The 20,243-nt window shown below is 39.2% G+C and overlaps 2 protein-coding genes across 2 annotated transcripts; one reads left to right on the forward strand and one right to left on the reverse strand.

Moving 5' to 3' along the window:
- The first annotated feature begins 1,211 nt into the window (after positions 1-1,211).
- LOC126618636 (beta-galactosidase 11-like) lies at positions 1,212-14,086 on the forward strand. Its single transcript, XM_050286748.1, has 4 exons — positions 1,212-3,731; positions 12,446-12,544; positions 13,095-13,168; positions 13,803-14,086. Exons 1-4 carry the CDS (start codon positions 1,212-1,214, stop codon positions 13,885-13,887), a joined length of 2,778 nt encoding a protein of 925 aa, XP_050142705.1. The 3' UTR covers positions 13,888-14,086.
- Positions 14,087-14,909: 823 nt separating this feature from the next.
- LOC126618653 (small ubiquitin-related modifier 2-like) lies at positions 14,910-16,083 on the reverse strand. Its single transcript, XM_050286775.1, has 3 exons — positions 15,800-16,083; positions 15,557-15,706; positions 14,910-15,154 (listed from the first exon to the last, which is right to left on the reverse strand). Exons 1-3 carry the CDS (start codon positions 15,854-15,856, stop codon positions 15,080-15,082), a joined length of 282 nt encoding a protein of 93 aa, XP_050142732.1. The 5' UTR covers positions 15,857-16,083; the 3' UTR covers positions 14,910-15,079.
- Positions 16,084-20,243: the final 4,160 nt, after the last annotated feature.

Raw genomic sequence — 20,243 nt, forward strand, 5'->3', positions numbered from 1 at the left:
GTTCTGATTCTGTTGATGATCAGCCTAACGTGGAACCAAATTATCTAGGTTTTGCAAGGTCTTGGGTGCCGAAATTAGTCATAAGCGGAATACTGGCTCAGTGCTGATTCTTTTTTATGCTTTTATGATCAATCAATTCATTGTTGAAAGTAGTTAGTAACATACGAAACGACCATAGTACGTGTATTATTCGGCAACTTTGCTAGAAGTTTACTTTGAAAAGTTTGGCCATTTTTTTAATTTTAATATTTATTTATTTAAATCAATTACTTATTTTATTTTTAAAAAGTATATTAAAAATACGTGTAGAATATGTGAGTCTTATATGTATTACTGAAAAATATGTGAAAATAACGTGTATTAATGTGAATAGTATGTACGTGTTTAAAGCATGTATAGTACGTTGGAAATTTAAAAAACATATAATTTATTGATTTAACGAATCATTAAAACGTGTATGAAAAATAACATTATTTTGAATACTACGTAAATATATATATATGATAGGCATATTAATATTATACACGAATTGAAACAGACATTTAGACAAATTGGGCCATTTCTTACAAAAACATTAAAACAAAGGTAATTAGGTCTATACTGATTTAGGGCCAAAATGGTTTTTATTTTACACGAATTGAAACGCTAGTTTTATATTTTTCTTTTTTTGACTCAGGCAATATTCTGAAGGGCTGTATCAAACTTAGAACCTCGACTATAAACAATAAACACTCTTAACCAACTTAGTTACGAATTTATTGCACGCTTTTTCTTTTTTGATCATTTCTCTCTTTTTCCTCCAAAAATTAAACTCTGGTTGGGATTTTTGTCTCTATAATTAGGTAAAAAAATCATGTGACCCCAATTGCATGGAAATAAAAATTGAGCACCAATTAACAATGGGTGCTGATTTTCTAAAAAAAGGGGAAGAGGTTCTTGTTAATTAGTTATAACTTATTTTTAATTCCAGCAAATGAGTGTGTTTTCCTCAGACAAACATCAAAGCAAACAGCTCAAGCACTTGTAAGAACACGTCGAAGGTCGTAACAGAAAGTCCAAACTGATACAACTACCATCCCTCAATCTTCCCTTATATACCATTGGGTTTCATGGAGTTTCTCAGCAATCTTCTGACCGCCTCCTCCTTCTAAGGAGGACGAATAAGTTTCTTGCTCGAATCAAAAGAACAAAGTTTCTTGCTCGTATACACAATGGCAGTACCAATGAGTCGAGTGCTCTTGATTTCTCTTGTTTTCGTAGTGATCACAGCCGCGCTAGTCCATGCCAAAGGCCACGGAAATCATCATCGTCATCATAATCAATCATTGCAGGTTGGCCCCGTGACATATGATGGCAGGTCACTGATTATCAATGGGAAACGCGAGCTTCTATTTTCGGGTTCAATCCACTACACGCGAAGCACGCCAGAAATGTGGCCTGATATTCTCGAGAAGGCCAAGCGCGGAGGCTTGAATGTGATTCAAACTTATGTGTTTTGGAACATTCATGAGCCTGTGCAAGGGCAATACAACTTTGAAGGAAACTATGATTTGGTGAAGTTCATCAAGCTGGTTCAGGAGCATGGAATGTATGTTACCATTAGGCTTGGTCCATTCATCCAAGCCGAATGGAACCACGGAGGACTTCCTTATTGGCTAAGGGAGGTCCCTGGAATCATATTCCGTTCTGATAACACAGCATACAAGTATCACATGAAGAATTTTGTGGATATGATTGTGAACAAGTTGAGAGATGCGAAGCTGTTTGCTCCACAGGGAGGTCCGATTGTCTTGGCGCAGATTGAAAATGAGTACAATATGGTCCAGCTTGCATATAGAGAGTTGGGAAACAGTTACGTGAAGTGGGCAGCAGAGATTGCAGTGAATCAGAACATCGGAGTGCCATGGATCATGTGCAAGCAGAAGGATGCTCCTGATCCAGTTATTAATGCTTGCAATGGAAGGCATTGCGGAGATACATTCACAGGCCCTAACAAACCCAACAAGCCATCTCTATGGACTGAGAATTGGACTGCTCAATACAGAGTATTTGGTGACCCTCCTTCACAAAGATCAGCAGAGGATATTGCATTTTCCGTTGCTCGCTTTTTCTCAAAGAACGGAGCTCTAACCAACTACTATATGTACCATGGTGGCACAAATTTTGGAAGAACAAGTTCTATTTTCACAACCACCCGTTACTATGATGAAGCTCCTCTCGATGAATATGGTTTGCCAAGGGACCCCAAGTGGAGTCACCTCAAGGACTTGCACAAGGCCTTGAAGTTGTCCAGGAAGGCTTTGCTCTGGGGAGTTCCGGGAGTTCAAAAGATAAGCAAAGATACAGAGGTTCATTTCTATGAGACGGCCGCAACCAACATCTGTGCTGCTTTCTTGACAAACAATAACTTCCAAACTGAAGCAACTGTTAATTGGAGGGGCGTGGATTATTACCTGCCACCCCGTTCCATTAGCATCCTCCCCGACTGCAAGACCGTGGTCTTTAACACTCAGAGAGTTGTTTCGCAACTGAACTCTAGGAACTTTGTTCGATCAAAAGTTGCTAATAATCTCAAATGGACCAAGTATGTAGAACCAGTTCCTAGCACCCTTCAAGTTCCAGTCAATAACCCGACCCCGCTGGAGCTGTATAGCTTGTTAAAAGATACCACAGACTACGCATGGTACACCACTAAGCTTGCACTGAGTCCACAAGACTTGCCCATGAAGGAAAGTATTCGACCAGTTCTTCGAATCGCAAGTCTTGGTCACGCATTGCACGCATTCGTCAATGGGGAATACATTGGTTTCGCACACGGGAGCCACGATGAGAAGAGCTTTGTTTTCGAGAAACCAGTTCCCTTGAAGGCTGGAGTCAATCAGATTTCTCTGCTTGCGATGACAATAGGACTTCCAGATAGCGGAGCCTACATGGAGCACAGATATGCAGGGCCTAATCTCGTAGCAGTACTAGGACTGAACACCGGAACACTGGACCTCACGCGAAACGGATGGGGGCATCAGCTTGGTCTGAGCGGAGAAAAGCTTCAAGTGTTCACTGAGGAGGGATCGAAACAAGTTCAATGGCATAAAACAAAGGGAGCAGCAGAGGGTCTCACATGGTACAGGACTTCTTTTGATGCTCCAGAAGGCCATGACCCTGTTGCTATACGAATGGCTGGAATGGGAAAGGGAATGATTTGGGTGAATGGTAAAAGCATCGGCCGCCACTGGACGTCCTTCCTCTCTCCTCTTGGAGAACCAACTCAAGCCGAGTACCACATCCCAAGGTCCTTCATTAAACCTAAACAAAATCTCCTTGTTGTGTTGGAGGAGCAGCCAGCCAAGCCCAAACCCATCGAGATCCTAACCGTCAACAGAGATACTATCTGTAGCTTCATTACTGAATATCATCCTCCGAATGTGAATTCATGGGAAAGGAAGGACAGCGTTTTCCAACCTGTGTTCGATGTTGTCAAATCATCTGCAGACATCAAGTGTCCAAAGAACAAGAAGGTTGTTGCTGTTGAGTTTGCAAGCTTCGGAGATCCAACTGGCATCTGTGGCAGCCTTGTCTTGGGAAAATGCAACTCCCCTGTATCGAAGGAGGTTGTTGAACGACATTGCTTGGGAAAAACTAGCTGCTCGGTCCCGATTGATCGCAATCTTTTCGCCAGCAAAACCGATGGTTGCCCTGATATCAAGAAGACACTTGCTATCCAAGTCAAGTGTGCTATATAACTATATAAGGTGTTATAAGAGAGAATTTATGTTTCCTGTGATATTTGTCATTATGAATTCAATAAAAAATACTATTGCAAGCTTAAGTTTTATATTTCTTCGTAGTAATTAAGATTGTCGTTACCTTCTCAGTAGAAAAATTGATCATAACGAATTACGTATCCCATAGAATTTCATTTTTCTATTTTTCCTTGCAGCTCAAGTTCATAGACAAGAGGAATGGTTAATGACATATGTTGTGTACGGTATAATGAATTTTACAACAGAATCTAGTAGCACATCTGTACAGACGAAACACGAACATAGAAGAAACCTGTCCGATCCAGAATGCTTCGAGTCTGTTACCTTTCGCATCAGTTTATGCTCCAACTTTTTTAAGAAGCTGCTTTTAAAGAAATTTAAGCAACACCAAACAAGCCCTTAGTAGCATGCTTGTTAACTGATCACACACCAACAAAACAACAAAGCTTCACATGCTCTAGGCTGACTTGATAGAGTGCTCAGGCCTGAGAGAAAACCAGATAATAATTCTGGTTTAACCATGTTTATCCGCCAAAACGGAAGCTACTTGACCTGCATCACAGAAGGATTTTCCGGAATTTAGATCAGATCGTGCTGATTAATTACATAAGCGCACATAATTTCTTTCCAACCCAAGCTACTTTGGCATATCAAGCTCAAACTTATACATGACCTACAGCACAACATATGAAGGCATACAAATAATGACAAACTGCAAAGTCGTAGTCATATTACCTTGAGCAATGTATCTCTGGCCTATCAGTTAAATGACATACGATAGCGCATATATCACCATCATCAAACATAATGGACTTACAAACGTTGAAAATACAGAAGCTGAGTAAATAGTTCGATCATATAATATAAGTCAATTGAAATCGTAAAACTCAAATTCAGGCCACATACATAATTTACTTGTATTTAGGGAGCACAACAATCTCGTTTGCACAAACTAATTCCAATCCCTTTTCAGCATCTTCGATCTTCTTCAGAATATAATCATCTCTCTCCCTCTTCAAGCTTCACCAAACTGAACCCTAATTAGTTTTGTTTGTACCATACTTGACTAATCCCGAAACTATTGAGCACCGGTCAACGTTATACCGTCAAGAACCCATAAGAGTTTCCCTCCAACCAGGAAGCCAATCACAGTGCGACACGTGTCGACATCAGAAGTCAATCATAGCGCGACATGTGTCAACATCAGAAGCTAATCACAACACGACACGTGTCAATGTCAGAATGAAACTAGAAACTCTCTTCTATAAATAGAGATCATTCTCTCACAATATTGCCTAATGTCATTTGTATTAAATCATTCACTAGTACTCACTAAAGGAGAGCTTGAACTTATGTACTTGTGTAAACCCTTCACAATTAATGAGAACTCCTCTACTCCGTGGACATAGCCAATCTAGGTGAACCACGTATATCTTGTGTTTGCTTCCCTGTCCTTATTCATTTACATACTTATCCACACTAGTGACCAGAGCAATCTTGCGAAGGTCACAAACTTAACACTTTCTGTTGTACCAAAGTCCTCACTGATTTTGTGCATCAACATTTGGCGCCGTCTGTGGGAATCGACACGAAAAGCTATGTCAGTTCTCTTTCATTTTTTCATCTCACCACCGCGAGACCTCATCACTGTCCACCGTGAATCTGCAAAACCCATCTATCAAAAATGCACAAATAAAAACACCTAAACTCAACCACAATTTCTTCTCTCTCCTCACCAACCCATCTCAGATCCTTTGGTCCTTCCAAAAAGATTAGCCTGAGCAGCATCAAGTGTGGTGATGTTGCAGACACTGAACCGCCTCTCCTGCCACTTAACGGAGATCAGGCGTGAAGTCGTTGTTCACCACGTGGATGTACCCGCGTCTGCACCGCGGCATACGCTACACCAGTGCCACACCGAAGTGGTTAAACGCTATCGTCACCTGCATCACGGAGTCCGGCAAATACTTGTCGTTGAGGCCCAACAGCATCACCTCGTTATGGTGGGCAAAGTAGTTGTTGGAAATCGTGATTCCGGTCGACCTCATGATGGCGTCGATTAATCCGTCAGCGCAGAACGAGAGGGAGCAGTGGTCGATCCGGATTTTGTGAGTGCTGAAGAGGGAGATGTCGTCGCTGTCCAACTCGCCGCGCTCTGCCTCAAACTCGCTCACCTCCTCCAGTTCTCTCCAGCCGCCGAGGCCCGAGCAATGTCCGCCATTCTCCTTCGCAAGCAGTTCGGTTTCGCCTCCTGACACATAAACCCTCCTTGAACCATCCACAATCCACACTCTTTCCCAATTCGATTTCCTTGCACTGACTGAGTTTTTCAGCAGAGAAAATGAGTTCAGTCATTGCCAGATTCATCAAGTTTATGAGGGTTTCCGTTCCTTCCTCGCCTACCTTCTCACAAGGAGCAGAAGCTAGACTCGAAGAGCAGAGAGCTGCTGACGTGGGCTCTGGTCAAGGTGGTTCAACCTGGTGACCGTGTGATTGCCCTCCATGTGCTCTGTAAAAATGAAATTGTTGATCGAGATGGGAAGTCATTGCTTATCTCCCTTGTCAAAGCGTTTGATTTTGTTCTTGCAGTCTATGATGGTTTCTGCAACTTGAAGTAGGTGGATCTCAAGCTCAAAATCTGTAGGGGAACATCAATCAAGAAAAGCAAGTGTTGTCACTTTAGAGAAAAGGAATACAGAAAGCAAAAGCAAGGAGTGAGGAGATCAAGAGAAGCAAAAGATAAGCTTCATATTAATTCTATCACGATTCCTTTTGTCTGCCAGGTGGAGAGACAGAAAGAAAAGCAAGAAAAGCAAGTGGGTGGTGTCAAGGCTGTCTAGGCAGCTGTTACGTTTTACAAGAGAACATGCAGGAAATGGAAAAGAAAAAGTAAAAGCAAAAGCAAAAGCAAAAAGCAAAAGAAGATAAAAAGAAGCAGACATAATTGCGGTGGTGATGGCATGCGGAAAAAAGGAATTATGGGCGTGACCCATTGAGCAAAGGGTCGGATTTATTTTTGAATGATGTAATTTATTTTTCTTATCTTTCGGAGACATCTGTATAACCCCATCAGAAGGTAATAAATTTTTTTTTAAAAAATACGGCAAGCCCAAAATAATGGGCTAGAATGTTATGTGGAGGGTCAAGGCCCATATGCCCAAAAGAGCCAGGCCCTCCATTATCACCAACCAGGTGATCAGAAGTACGTCCAGTACTACAAAAAATTATTCAGCAGTCTGCCGCTATTACCACCAACCAGGTGATCAAAAGTACGTCTAGTACTCCAAAATTATTTGGCAACCTGCCACTATTATCACCAACTAGGTGATCAAAAGTACGCCCAGTACTACAAAAAATTATTCGGTAGCCTGCCACTATTATCACCAACAAAGTGATCAAAAGTATGTCCAATACTCCAAAATTATTCGGTAACTTACCGCTATTATCACCAACCAGGTGATCAAAAGTACGCCTAGTACTACAAAAAATTATTCAGCAGCCCGTCGCTATTATCACTAACCAGGTGATCAAAAGTACGCCAAGTACTCTAAAATTATTCGGCAGCCTGCCGCTATTATCACCAACTAAGTGATCAAAAGTACGTCCAGTACTCCAAAATTATACATGAGCATCACTCATGTCAATCATACATAAACATTTATGACCATCATTCATGTCAACATTCATGAGCATCACTCATGTCAACATTCATGAGCATCACTCATGTCAACATCCATGAGCATCACTCATGTCAATCAACATCAACATTCATGAGCATTACTCATGTTAATCAACTTCGAAAGCTTCATTTACAGAGCTCCAGCTTTAAAAGCTTCATGTACAAAAACTCCAGCTTCAAAGCTTCACTTGCAAAGCTTCACCTATAAAGCTTCAATGCAAGGTATACAAATACCATATCCGAACCACTGTCATTTCGGCCTATACATGGATTGAATTTGAAGTCTCCAGCCAATAACCTCTATTGACTGAAGACTTGGGGGACTACATTATGCACCATATATTGGGCCTCAACTAGGCCTCATGAAAAATACTTGGGGGACTTAGCCCATTATTTATGTACTAAGGAGCGAACCCTTATTATATAAAAGGGACTCTTTCACTTTCATTAGAGAGCACCCATTATTCATGTACTGAGGAGCGAGCCCTTATTTTATAAAAGAGACTCATTCACTTTCATTAGAGAGCACTCATTATTATGTACTGAGGAGCGAGCCCTTATTTTATAAAAGGGACTCCCTCACCTTCATTAGAGAGCATCGCCGCCAGCTGAGCAACCGCCTCGCCGCCAGCATCACTGCTAACCCTTATTATGGCGCCAACATTATGTCCCATATATTGGGCCTCAACTGGGCCTCATGAAAAATACTTAGGGGACTTAGCCCATTATTTATGTACTGATGAGCGAACCCTTATTCTATAAAATGGGCTCCCTCACCTTCATTAAAGAGCATCGCCGTCAGCTGAGCAACCGCCTCGCCGCGAGCATCACTCCTAACCCATCACTTATGTATTGAGGAGCGAGCCCTTATTCTATAAAAGGGACTCCCTCACTTTCAATGCCACAAGCCGAGCCAACCAAGGCAACATAAGCCACAAGCCGAGCAGCCTCGCAACATGTGCTACTTCTAGTTGAGCATCATTTCACATTGAGCACCGCCTCATATCAAGTATTCAGTTCTAGACGACATCTAGTTACTTCGGCCCACACATGGACTTAATTGCAAGTCTCCACCCAAAAGACTTTCTTGACTGAAGACTTGGGGGATTACTGTTTGTATCATACTTAGGGCTTTCGTATTTAGATCTCGTATAAATACTCGGGGAATTTAAATGTAATTATGTAATAAATGAAGGGGCAAATATGTAATAAGTGAGGAGCCCTTATTCTATAAAAGGACTCCTCACTCTCCTCATTGGGGGAGGCCAAGTCTTAGGCCTGAGATCCCCAAAGCCTCCCATATTCAGAGAAAAGCCTCATTCTCATTACAGAGGCTCTTTCCCTCATAATCCTCTCAGATAAATACAATATCAGTGTAGACGTAGCCCAAACATTGGGATGAACCACGATACATCTTGTGTTATTTACTTTCTTGCAGATTCACGGTTGGATTTACGTTGTTCCAAGACCCTTCCAGTTTTGTGCATCAACAAGTTTTTACCCCAATACATCTTCCACCAACACCAACAAACTTAATCTCAAACTAGTTACAAGTTGCACAGTAGGGGTGGGTTCAAAAAACCGAAAACCGAAAAAAATCGAAAACCAAACCGAACCGAAACCGAAAAAATCGAACCGAACGAAAAAACCGAACCGAATTGAAAAAATCGAATCGAACCGAATTCTTTTGGTTCGGTTCGATTTTAGTGATCTAGAAACCGAACTAAACCGAACCGAACCGAATTAATTAAATTAATTTTTTTATTTAATTATTTGTTTTGGGTATTATTTTCTAAACCCAATTTGTAAGTTAAAATGTGCTAAACCCAATGTGTTGCCAAACTTTAAGCTCAAAATATTTAAAAAAGGCCTATAAAAACTCTAAACCCTAACCTATTATTTATCCCCCATATAAGGTTCCGGAACCAAACCTCCTCCAGAAGTACCTACATCCATCTCCATAGCACTGCCTACTTCTGCCCTATCTTTCTTTTCCAAATCTACTCTCATATAACATGTAACAGAATCCATAAACATTTATTTCGGGTAGATTACTTGGGTAATTTGTGATGGAAAAGAATCTAACACACACTAAATAAATCCACCCACGCATTATTTTTACTAATCAAGTTGTCAACATGCAATTACAAGCAAACAACCTTGATCTTTGAACAACATCATACAATTTAACTTTTCTAAGTCATTTGTACGATTTTTGTGTTGTGAGGTTGTTAGTTTGGACTTTGGAAGACTTGATTGATGATTTTAGTTCAATTTTAAATGTTTATTTTCATTGTCTTTGATTCTAGTTAGAATGCTTATGTTATGATTGTGTTGGATATGTTAAAATTTAAAATTTCAATGTTTTTCATTTTTTGAAAAAAAACAAAAACAAAAAACCGAAACCGAACCGAAACCGAACCGGAAAAAACCGAACCGAAAAAAAAACCGAACCGAAAAAAACCGAAAAAAAATGAACCGAACCAAAATTTCGGTTTGGTTTCGGTTTTGGCAAAAAACCGAACCGATTTAAACCGAACCCACCCCTATTGCACAGTACAAAAAGGCAAAACAAAGAGTTATCTTGGCAGCCTTTGAAAGAACTAATGAATCCAGAAGAAGCTAGTAGCATCCATCAAACCGGGGCATAAAGCAAAGAGCGGGTGAAACGCTTGGAGAGTAATGCTTGGTTATGGTTTCATCCTCTAAATTGAAAACACCTACATCGCTTGGCCTGATATCACTATCAGATAATCGCCCTCATCCAAATTTTGTCCTGCCATCCATGTAACATAACTAGAATAACTGTCAACCAGGAAGAAAGTCTTATCTCCAATTATTTTTAGCTCAACATGTTGTGCAACGGATCCATCCCTCTCATCGAACACCAACTTGTAAACCACGAATACAACAGTCCAACACTTCTCGCCACAAGAACCTGCATTAACATTTGAACAATCTCCGAACATGTAGTAGTTTTCCCTTGATTGATTCCACGAGATACACTTTATCGACATAAACCGAGAAGGGACATTCTTGCGGGTCAAGCATCTTTGCTTCTATCGGGTTGTTATTGACATAGAAGAACAGAATGCAGAAAACTAACGAAAATTTCAAAAAAACTGTAGTTTTAATGAAAAATGATAAATAAAGGTGTAGTGAATAGAAAAGGTAAAAATGTGGTTTTTCATTAAAAGTGAACAATATTAGAAGTGTTTTATTAAAACTCCCTTATAAAATTGTTTGGACCCTAAAATATTGTTTAGGCCGAGTTAAAGTTAACTTGTCTAACTCGGCCCAGTGTTGGATATGCCGGGTTTAAATCCTCTCTCGGCCCAGAAGTCGTGTACAGGTGTCAATGGGAGATATTTAGCCCATAGGCTGCCCGGTCGAAATTGGCCATATTCTATCGAAAAGTGGAATGTGGACGAATCCTGTTGTGAGAGGGAGTCTCGACGGGATCAGGATGCTGAGATTGAATACGGTCTGATAACGAGTTATGTTCGGAGTCCTCGTAAGAATAGGATTGGCCGACATGAAATTGGATAATGAGAAGGAGTTTTAATCCAAGAGTGATTAGGATTCAATACAGGCTGGCTGTTATAAATAGGGAGGAAAGACATCGAAACAACCCCCTTCAATTCAACACACAACTGCCATGCGCAAATTATCTCAACAAACTTGAGATTTTTTCCTTTTCTCTTTTCGCCGACACATCTTCAGTTTGGATAAACAGCACTGCGAAGGTAACCGATGATATCTTCAGTCGGCATAGATAACACTGTTACCGTAGAATTAGCCGACCTCGCAGCATCTTCAGTTGGCATAAATAGCACTGCGTCGAGGGCGACTGGTTATCTATCCAAGTCTCGATTGAGAAGGATTTCCGAATCCTTGTTGGTCGAGGTCATCTTATCAGCCTTCTAAGCGAAGTGAGGTGTTACAGTTTACTGGGCTCGGCACATTGCACGCCGAGTTATTTTATGATTGGATACTCACAAGTGGGATTTAGAGTTCGGCGTTCCAACGGCCGAACCACGTTTACTGTTAAGACTTATATTCGCTTTGAGTATTTGTGGCCTTACACTTTGGTGTCGATTCGGCGTGAGTTTACTCTGACGAATACTATCACTGCGACCGAATCCGACGACGACGATTTGTGAACTTCGTAAGAATAGTAGCCTTGTCTTCAGGTTCGAGAACTCAAGAGGCCGAGACGTGTTCCTTCCTCGGTCAGAATCGCAAGACGTAAAAGTCGACCGCGCACCCAACGCAACATCAGCATATTTTACTCCTCAGCCGAGCTCGGCCGACGAGTTGGCACACCCCGCATTCAACCGAAGGACGTAGTTAGCTCATAGATTACTCGGCATGTGCGCCACGTAGGCTAGGTAGTTTTTAGGATCAACAAAAATACAACATCATTAAGCAAGTACCCTCTCCATCGCTTTCTGTAAATAGAATTGTAATGAAAATTTATATGGTATAAAATGTTTCACGTTATTTGGTGCAGAAATTTAATGTATATAACTATTTTTTAAATAAAAAATTCCGTAGCATGGAAGCAAAACCCCATTTGACACTAAAAAAACTCAAAGCCCAAAGTAGGCAAATTTGTGATTAAATCAAAAGAAAAAAAGCAAAATTAAGAGCAAAGAAGAAAAAAAAATTGAAAACTCCCCAACAGAAATAGCAAAAAGAAAAAAAAGAAGAAAAGAAAAGCCTAATCTCTTTTAATAACCATTGCAACGACAACGTTTCAAGCAGTTTAAGCTTTTCATTCTTTACAAACCAACGCCGCCGTCTCCACTTCAGTCTCTGGTGCCCCGTCTGAAGCTGAACACATACAGAAATGGCGTCCTTGATGACAATGCTAAGAAGCAGCAGAGGGAACGCTTCCATCTTCGGCACTAAGAGGTGGGCCCACATCGCTGCCATGCCTCCGCCGATGGGTGGGGCTATGCTTCAACCTAACATTTCATCGCCACCGTTGGTTCTGCCAGAGTCCGATCGGGATCCAGAGAAGAACAGCAACATCGGGTTCGGGTTCCCGAGTTTCTTGTTCGGTGGATCCATGGAGCTCATGGCTGTCCCCAAGAGGAAGGTATATATATGTATTTCTATGTATCTGGGGATTGGGGTTTTAGGGTTCTTGGTTCTGGAATTTATTTACTGGATCATATTTTTGGATTAAAAATGAATTCTTTTTGTTTTCATGTGGAATTTCATTTGAAATTGGTTAATGGGTTTTCAATTCCATGTTATTATTTGCTCTGATGACTTTGTATGGGTTCTGTGTATGGTAGAATTGCCCTGTTCTGTGTAATTAGTATGTAGCGCTTATACCAGTAGAAATTCGATTTCAACTTTCGGATTCATGGTATGGAGGATTTATTTATTTATTTTTTATTATTACCTGCTGTGATTATCTTTCTCGAACGCAATCGTCCGCTGTCTGATTCATCGTGGTAATCTTTCATATATGCATTTCATTTTCGTGCATTTCATCACTTGTTGAAGATTTACAATCGAAGGCGGCATGTCATACATACTATAACTTTGATGTTTCATTTGCTTTTTTGTTGTCATTGTGTTATTGTAATGCACGTTTAGAAGATTTGGAGATTTGATATATAAGGATGTATATCGTGCAGACTTCTCCCCACAAGAGAGGCATAAGAAATGGCCCGAAGGCTCTGAAACCTGTTCCGGTGATAGTTCGATGCAGGTAAGTGCTTTGTGACTTTTGTAAGCCTTTCCTTCGATGTGGAAGTAAAATACTTCTGCAAATATTTCTTCTGTTTTATAATGAAATATAGTTGAATAGTTAGCTGGAGGTTTGAATTGTTATTGATAATTTGGTTGCGGATTATCGGAGAGAAACAACCGTGTCGACTACTTTGACAATGGAAGTTTATGGTATTCTTTCTGTGACTTCTTTGACAATTGAAGTTTGTGTTTTATTTAGAATCCATGTGTTGAGTCGATGAAATAATTTTTGGTTATCAAGATAGTGTCCATTGTATTACCTGCAAACAGCATGGAAAATGATTTGGCGAATTCGGAAAAAGCATGAAACGAACAAATTTAGATGTTGATGTTTTTATTGGAGATGTATCATAATGCTTCAGCTATACTTTTAATTATTAAAAGAAGATATAATATCATTCTATGTCAGAAAAATATGAGAAGTTGTGTGTTCTTATGTTTTTCTCTTGTTGTTGAGTAAACCCGGAACCTAGTTTCCTGATGTGAACTCAGTATCTAGTTTAATTGCTTGTGATTTTAGCCTATATTTGCAATGAAATCCAGCATATAGCAATAAAATCTTAATTTTGACATATAACAATATTTGGTTACAGGGGTTGTGGTCGTGTCAAGCTACCGCACTTTTATTGTTGTAGCGGTAGAGAAAATGCCGGTGAGCATGATGGCTCAAGAAGTTGAGATTGAAGTCACTGTGGTGTAGGGCACCCAACTGTAGTAAACGTGTTGGATGGAGAGGTTAAAACCCTAGAATTTACTATCAAATGGCTCCTTTCGTTTCTGTTATGGTTCCAAAACTGAGATTTGTGGTAGGTCTTCAAGAAAAACAACTGAATTGATTTTTTGTTCACTTAATCAAAGGCAATTTTGTTCGCCCTCAGTTTCTGTTCGGCCTTCTAAAGTTTTTCGCCCTCACTTAATGAAGGGTGTTGTTTGCATTTCGAGCATGGAGAAACTTGTGTATGTTAATGCATTTGTAGCAGAATGTAAGCAGACAAAGAGTCGAGGGTATACAATCATTTTGAACTCTCGTGCACGGCTTTAATACCCCGATGTAGGATTCATCCTCTCAACATCCTACTGAAGTTGTAGTGCGAATGTGGTACTTTTGGCATCTCATTGTAGTATGTTATGTTGATCTCTCTTTGGTTTATGGTTAACTTATGACATTGTCACTTTCATCATGGTTTGTTATAACTTTTGTAATCTTCATCTCAGATTTTGAGGCACTGAAAGTGAACTCATTTACTGCCTAATGAAAGGTAGTTGTTATCCATCCTTCTAAGGGCTGGTTTGATATTATTTTGCTTTGAAAAAAAAACTGCTTTTGCTATGATGTAAGAATAAGCGGCTGTGAAATAAAGTTGTAGAGTCTATGGTAAGCTTTTTTGTAAAAATGTTTTAAAAAAAAAAAACAGTATTATAGTGTTTGTAAACTTTTATGTAAAAAAGATTTGAAAAAAAAGTCGGTTTTTCAAAGCTAGGTTTTGCAGCTTCTTGTTTTTGGCTTTTTTTTCACTCAAAACTGTGAAAAAAAAAGCTGAAGCTGAATATTTACCAAACACAAAAAAAGCTCCCAGCATTTTTTTATACCAGTTTTTTTCAGAATCACCTACCAAACCAAGCCTAACTTACATTGCCTCAAAATCTGAGGTCATGTTTTTAATCAATCACTTAAAACCAGATAAAACCACACAAAATGCTTTGTGATGAAATAAGTCGACTCTAAATTTAATCATGATGCGCCACAAAGTTAAAGTTTAGTCTACAAAGAGTCATTAAGTAATTACTTACTAGTCAGTCACATAATTGTAGCATAAAGTTTTTCGTACTTAAACCGCGACTCTCCTTCCCACAGAAGTAGACTCGACTTCTAACTTTCCAACATCGCTGCACCTCCACCGACGCGCAAAAAGACTTCAATCTCATCGTTATCTTCGATTCCATGCTGCACAAATTAAGTGAAGCAACGACTAAGAACGGAGACATGCATTCAAATCATAAAATATATAAGGTAATAGATTTTACAATTGGGAATTTTAACACTTACGGTACTGTTTACTTTAACAAAAAACACATTTTTACACTAAAAAATCGATCTTGGTACTATTTACTTTATTATTTATTTTGTTTAAAACTCAAAGTCCTCAAGTCATTTCTATTAGTTTCTTTTAAAATTCCATTGAAAGTTTGATCTAAAGAGATTCATGCTTACCAGCACCTTTTTAATCTCCACCTGCATAATTGTCATTCAAAATCGCATAGATACCAAACCAACTACAATTTCACAAAAAAATTAAAATTAACCTAAACAAACAACATACATAGGGCAACTTTTATGAAGCTTTACCTGCTCAAGAGTTTTCTTTTTGTTCACTCTCTGGCCATCAAAGATGAAATCTACTGCTTTGGGATCGATGTCACGCTTGGTACAAAATACATCGACGAGTTTTTGCAGCTTTGCATTACGCCGCATCCTGAAGAAAGTTCTTTGACCATCCTACACAAGTATTTGGTGATATATATAACCCAATACATGAAGTGATCAAAGCAAAGATTGAAACACATTTGCTTCTGTAAATGTTGACCTTACCTCGTTGTACTGGCACTTGATATTGATCCTGTTTTCTTGATCAGAAGCTTTGGACATCGTAATCAAACTTGGATTTTTTTTTTTTTTTTTTTCAGCTCTTGTTCTTGCGTTCCTCTTTGTGTTTTTGTTGTTTGAGAGCTCTCTGTGTCTTTGATCGATCACACGCAAATGGAAACTGAAACTGGTAAAGAGAGTGGTACTAGCAATAGTACTGTAGTAGTGCAGAGGCTGAGTTTTGATTGGTTGAAAGGTACAAGTACCTTTAAAGGGATTCACCCACTTTGTGGAAAATGAAATCAATTATCACTGATGCGGTATACTGGTAAGCTTTCTTCGCCCGTGATTTTCCTTTTTTTAGACAGGAATCAAAGGATCGTCGCTTCTTCACGGCATTCCATCGTTTCAGGAACGGAAAGATTTATAGAAGCATTTTAATTTTTTTTTAACCATCGTGTGATTCATAGTATCAAAAATCAAACTTATGATGTATCGTGTAGAATTCGGGTCCTAAGTTTGTCCCCAACCATAGAAGTTACCCGTGATTTTTCTTAGACTCTCTCCAACCCTGAGCTAAAACCCAAATTTCCCTTTTTTTCTCCCCTAAAACCCAACCCAACCCAAGTGCTAAACAAAACCTAAAACTTAAAACTCAAAAGAGGGCCAAATACCCGCCCATTTTTAGGCCAAAAATCATTGTGGGCGCTACTGGGGGCGAGTGAACCACGGGTTGTGAAGCCCAGACGCCTAACCCACTTGCCCAACACACAGCACGCGCCAGATGGAATCCTAGGGGGACCCCACCCACGTGGGCGTGTCCCCCACCTGTCAGTCCCAGTTAATAGCCTAATGGCTACTAGGGGGATCCCACCCACGTGGGTGTGTCCCTCGCCTGTTAGTCCCGGTCGGTAGCTTAACGGCTACTTTTTTCGATTCAACAGCCAAATTTAAATGGGCCGTTGGTTAATCCAAGGGTCCACATTCAATTTTTTATTTTTTTAGATTATATCTCTTGACCTGTGTCTCCAAGTAAGGGGCTTGATTATGATTTGCAAGGTAGTTTACATTTGAATTTAATAATGTTGGGCATAAGTGCTCCCCTAGTTGAGTTGTCAAGCTTGAGGGTTTTTGATTATTTGTGAATGCTAGGAGTTCGCATGTACAAGTTGTACCACTCGTCTTCTGGTAGGTGGAATGAATGGTGAGTTACTTTCATCACTTGGTTAGTGGTACGAATGTGAGTTCCTTCATCACCTTTCATCACATTTCATCACCTGGTTAGTGGCACGAGGATGAGTTCCTTCTTCCCCTGGTTGGTGGCATGAATGGCAAGTTACCAAATAATATTAGAGTACGGGTTGTATATATTTATTGAATCTAACGGCTTAGATCAAATATAATCACATCTAACAGTAAAAAAAAATCTAACGGTCTAAATTTAAATCCAACGGCTACAATAATTTAAAAAAATTATTTAACTCAAAATTCACCCAAAAACTCTATAAATACCTATGTATTTGTTCAAATATCCACACAAAACTCACTTTTCTCCTACAATTCTTCCAATTTTTCTTTCTACCATTTCTTCTCATTTCCAAATATTTCAAGATGGCAAACGAACATGTTAGAGGTCGTAATTGGACCTTTGAGGAAGATATTGTTTTATGTTTGGCATGAGTTTCCATTAGCGAAGATGGTGCCGTCGACACGAATCAAAATAAAAAGGTTTTGTGGGGTAAAATCGTTGATAAGTTCCATGAAAACTCCAACGCTGGCTGAAGGGAAGGTGGTGGTGTTTATGATCGGTGGAAGATTATCAACAAAACGTGCACTTTGTGGAAGAGAAGCTTGGAGAGAGCCACGATTGACATGCCTAGTGGAAGGAGCTTCTCATAAATTGTGAGTTTCTTTGTTGATATTTTATTTGTCATGTACATAATAGTATTTTTCAACTAATTGTTTTTATGCATTTGATGCATAGGGTGACAAAGTAATGGCAATTTACAAGACAAGAACTACACCAAAAAATCAAGATTTTAAGTTGCATCATGCTTGGAATTTCCTCAAGGATTGTCCGAGGTGGGGAACCGATGTGGACCAACAATGGGGAATATTATTTCATATTGAAGCCCTGCCCCCAAATGATTTCAATGAAGGTGTGAATGAAGGTGTTAATGAAGGTGTTAATGAAGGTGTCGAACAAATGACCCCAACTTCTTCTTTTGCAAGGCCTCCGGGAAGAGATAAGCAAAAGGAAGCAAAAAGAATAAGGAAGTCCCAAGATCCCATTAGTGAACAAATTCCTACATGATTTGCAAGATTGACCGAAAGTCATAGCTCTTGGGATGATGAAGCGGCCCGAATGCGTGTGGCTATGACGCAACTAGGCAATAAGGAGCAAGAGAGGTTTGACATAAATTTGATGATGGAGGACCTCAATAAATTTGATCTAGTCATGACACTATTCTCTATCACGCTGCACAAATGAACGTCCCGTGATAGAACCACGATGGCTAGATTCGACATGGTGCTGATATTGAATAAGTGAGTTTGCAAATTCGGCTTCTTCTGTGTTCATTTATGCATCGGCAGTTGCACGGCTTGCTTGGTATTGTGTCATCTGCATTGCCAAGCTCGCCTTCTTCTATCACCCATTGATGAGATATTGATGATTTTTAGGAAACAAAAACACTTTGAAAGTTGGAAGATTTATGAATATAGAGGATTATTGAAGGTTTGAATATTGTGTGATGGTTTGATATTCAACCTATGTTTATATAGAAGATGATTGAAGGTTTCAATTTCATGTGTGTAGGTTTGTGTTTCATGCGTTTCATGTGTTTTGTATGTATGTTGGTATGTTTTTCGTGTGTGTCATGTGTTTCGCATGTGTTCTGTGTGTGCTTCATCGCTATCATGTGTTTTGTATGTCATTCACATGTGTTTTGTATGTGTTTCACATGTGTTCTGTGTGTCTTGTGTGTTTTATGTATTTTGTGTTTATACATCTCTATCATGATTTTCATATTCTTCCGTAATGTTTCGTGAGTTTTATATATCGATTTAGTGATTTTTCAATATTTATCAAAATTTAAATATTTTTAGATTAAAATGTTTATAAAATTAATTTACGATAGTTTACATATTTTTTTATTTAAAAAAGTTAATTTAAGAAAAAAATTAGCCCAAATTCATTCTTTAATAATATAGGGCTAAAATTTTAGGCTATAAGGGTTGGAGTAGAAAATCTGTTTCTGGGCTAAAACATAAATTTTCTGGGTTTAAAATTTTAGCTTTTAGACCAAAGGTTGAAGATGGTTTTAGGACCACGATTCTTTCAGGCCATCTCCAACTGAAGAGTTCAGAGGATCAAAGGGCCGAAAATAGCCTGAAAACCGTCTCCAACCGAGAGCTAGGCCAAAGGGCTATGGAATCTGAGAGGGCCCCATGGAATCGGAGAGGGCGGGAGGGATGCCTGCAAGCAGGCAGGCAGCCAGCCCGGGGTGGCTAGAAAACCGCTTAATCTTGTCGGTTATAATTGACAATAATACATTTATATTAAATACAATAAATGTATTCATGTCAGTTAATTCTTAAAAAAAAAATTGAATCCAACGGCTAGCTGGCGCCAGTTACCGTTGGATTCAAAAAATTTTTTTTATAGGTTTTTGGGGCCTTTTTTAATTTTATTTTATTTTTAAATTCTCAAAAATTCTATATTTTTTTCTTATAAATACCCAAACCATTCATTCACCATTCCTTACAAAATTTTTACCATTCCTACACCATTTCAATTCTCATACTTTCATTCCTCTTTCAAAAATCTATCCTTCAATTTTTTTCAATAATTTTTAAATGGCCTCGTCTGCAATGAAATGTAGGGCTTGGACCCGAAAAGAAGATGAAGCTCTTTGCAAGGCTTATAGATGGGTGTCAGAAGATAATTTGAGGGGAAATTGTCAAACAAATGACGGTGTTTGGACTCGTGTGTCCAAAAAATATTTAGAGTTCTATGAAGGCACCACTCTAGTGAATATTCAAAACCACGAGAGTCGTTCTTCAAGATGGAAGAAACATCTTCAGCCAAGTTTGAACAAATGGAATCAAGCATTGTTAGCAGCCGCAAGTAGACATGAAAGCGACACTAATTACTACGACGAAATAAGTGTTTTCACAATTTATTTTAAATATTTAATTATATTACATTTAATTTCATAAATGAAATTCCTTTAATTTTTTTATAGGTACGCCGAGCGGAGGAATTGTATATGGAGAACATCTCAAAACCCTTTCAGTTTCACAGTTATTGGGAAATTTGTAAAGGGTGGGTGTTATTTGAAGATCCACCACAAAGAGCTCCTATGAAGGTGTTCGGAACTACATCCTCAGCTGCAGATATGAATGAAGATGAATCTCCAACCATTCAACAAACAAGGGTAGAAAATCT

The sequence above is a fragment of the Malus sylvestris genome, chromosome 4 (assembly GCF_916048215.2).
Source record: "Malus sylvestris chromosome 4, drMalSylv7.2, whole genome shotgun sequence".
In the NCBI taxonomy this organism is placed as follows: Eukaryota; Viridiplantae; Streptophyta; class Magnoliopsida; order Rosales; family Rosaceae; genus Malus; species Malus sylvestris.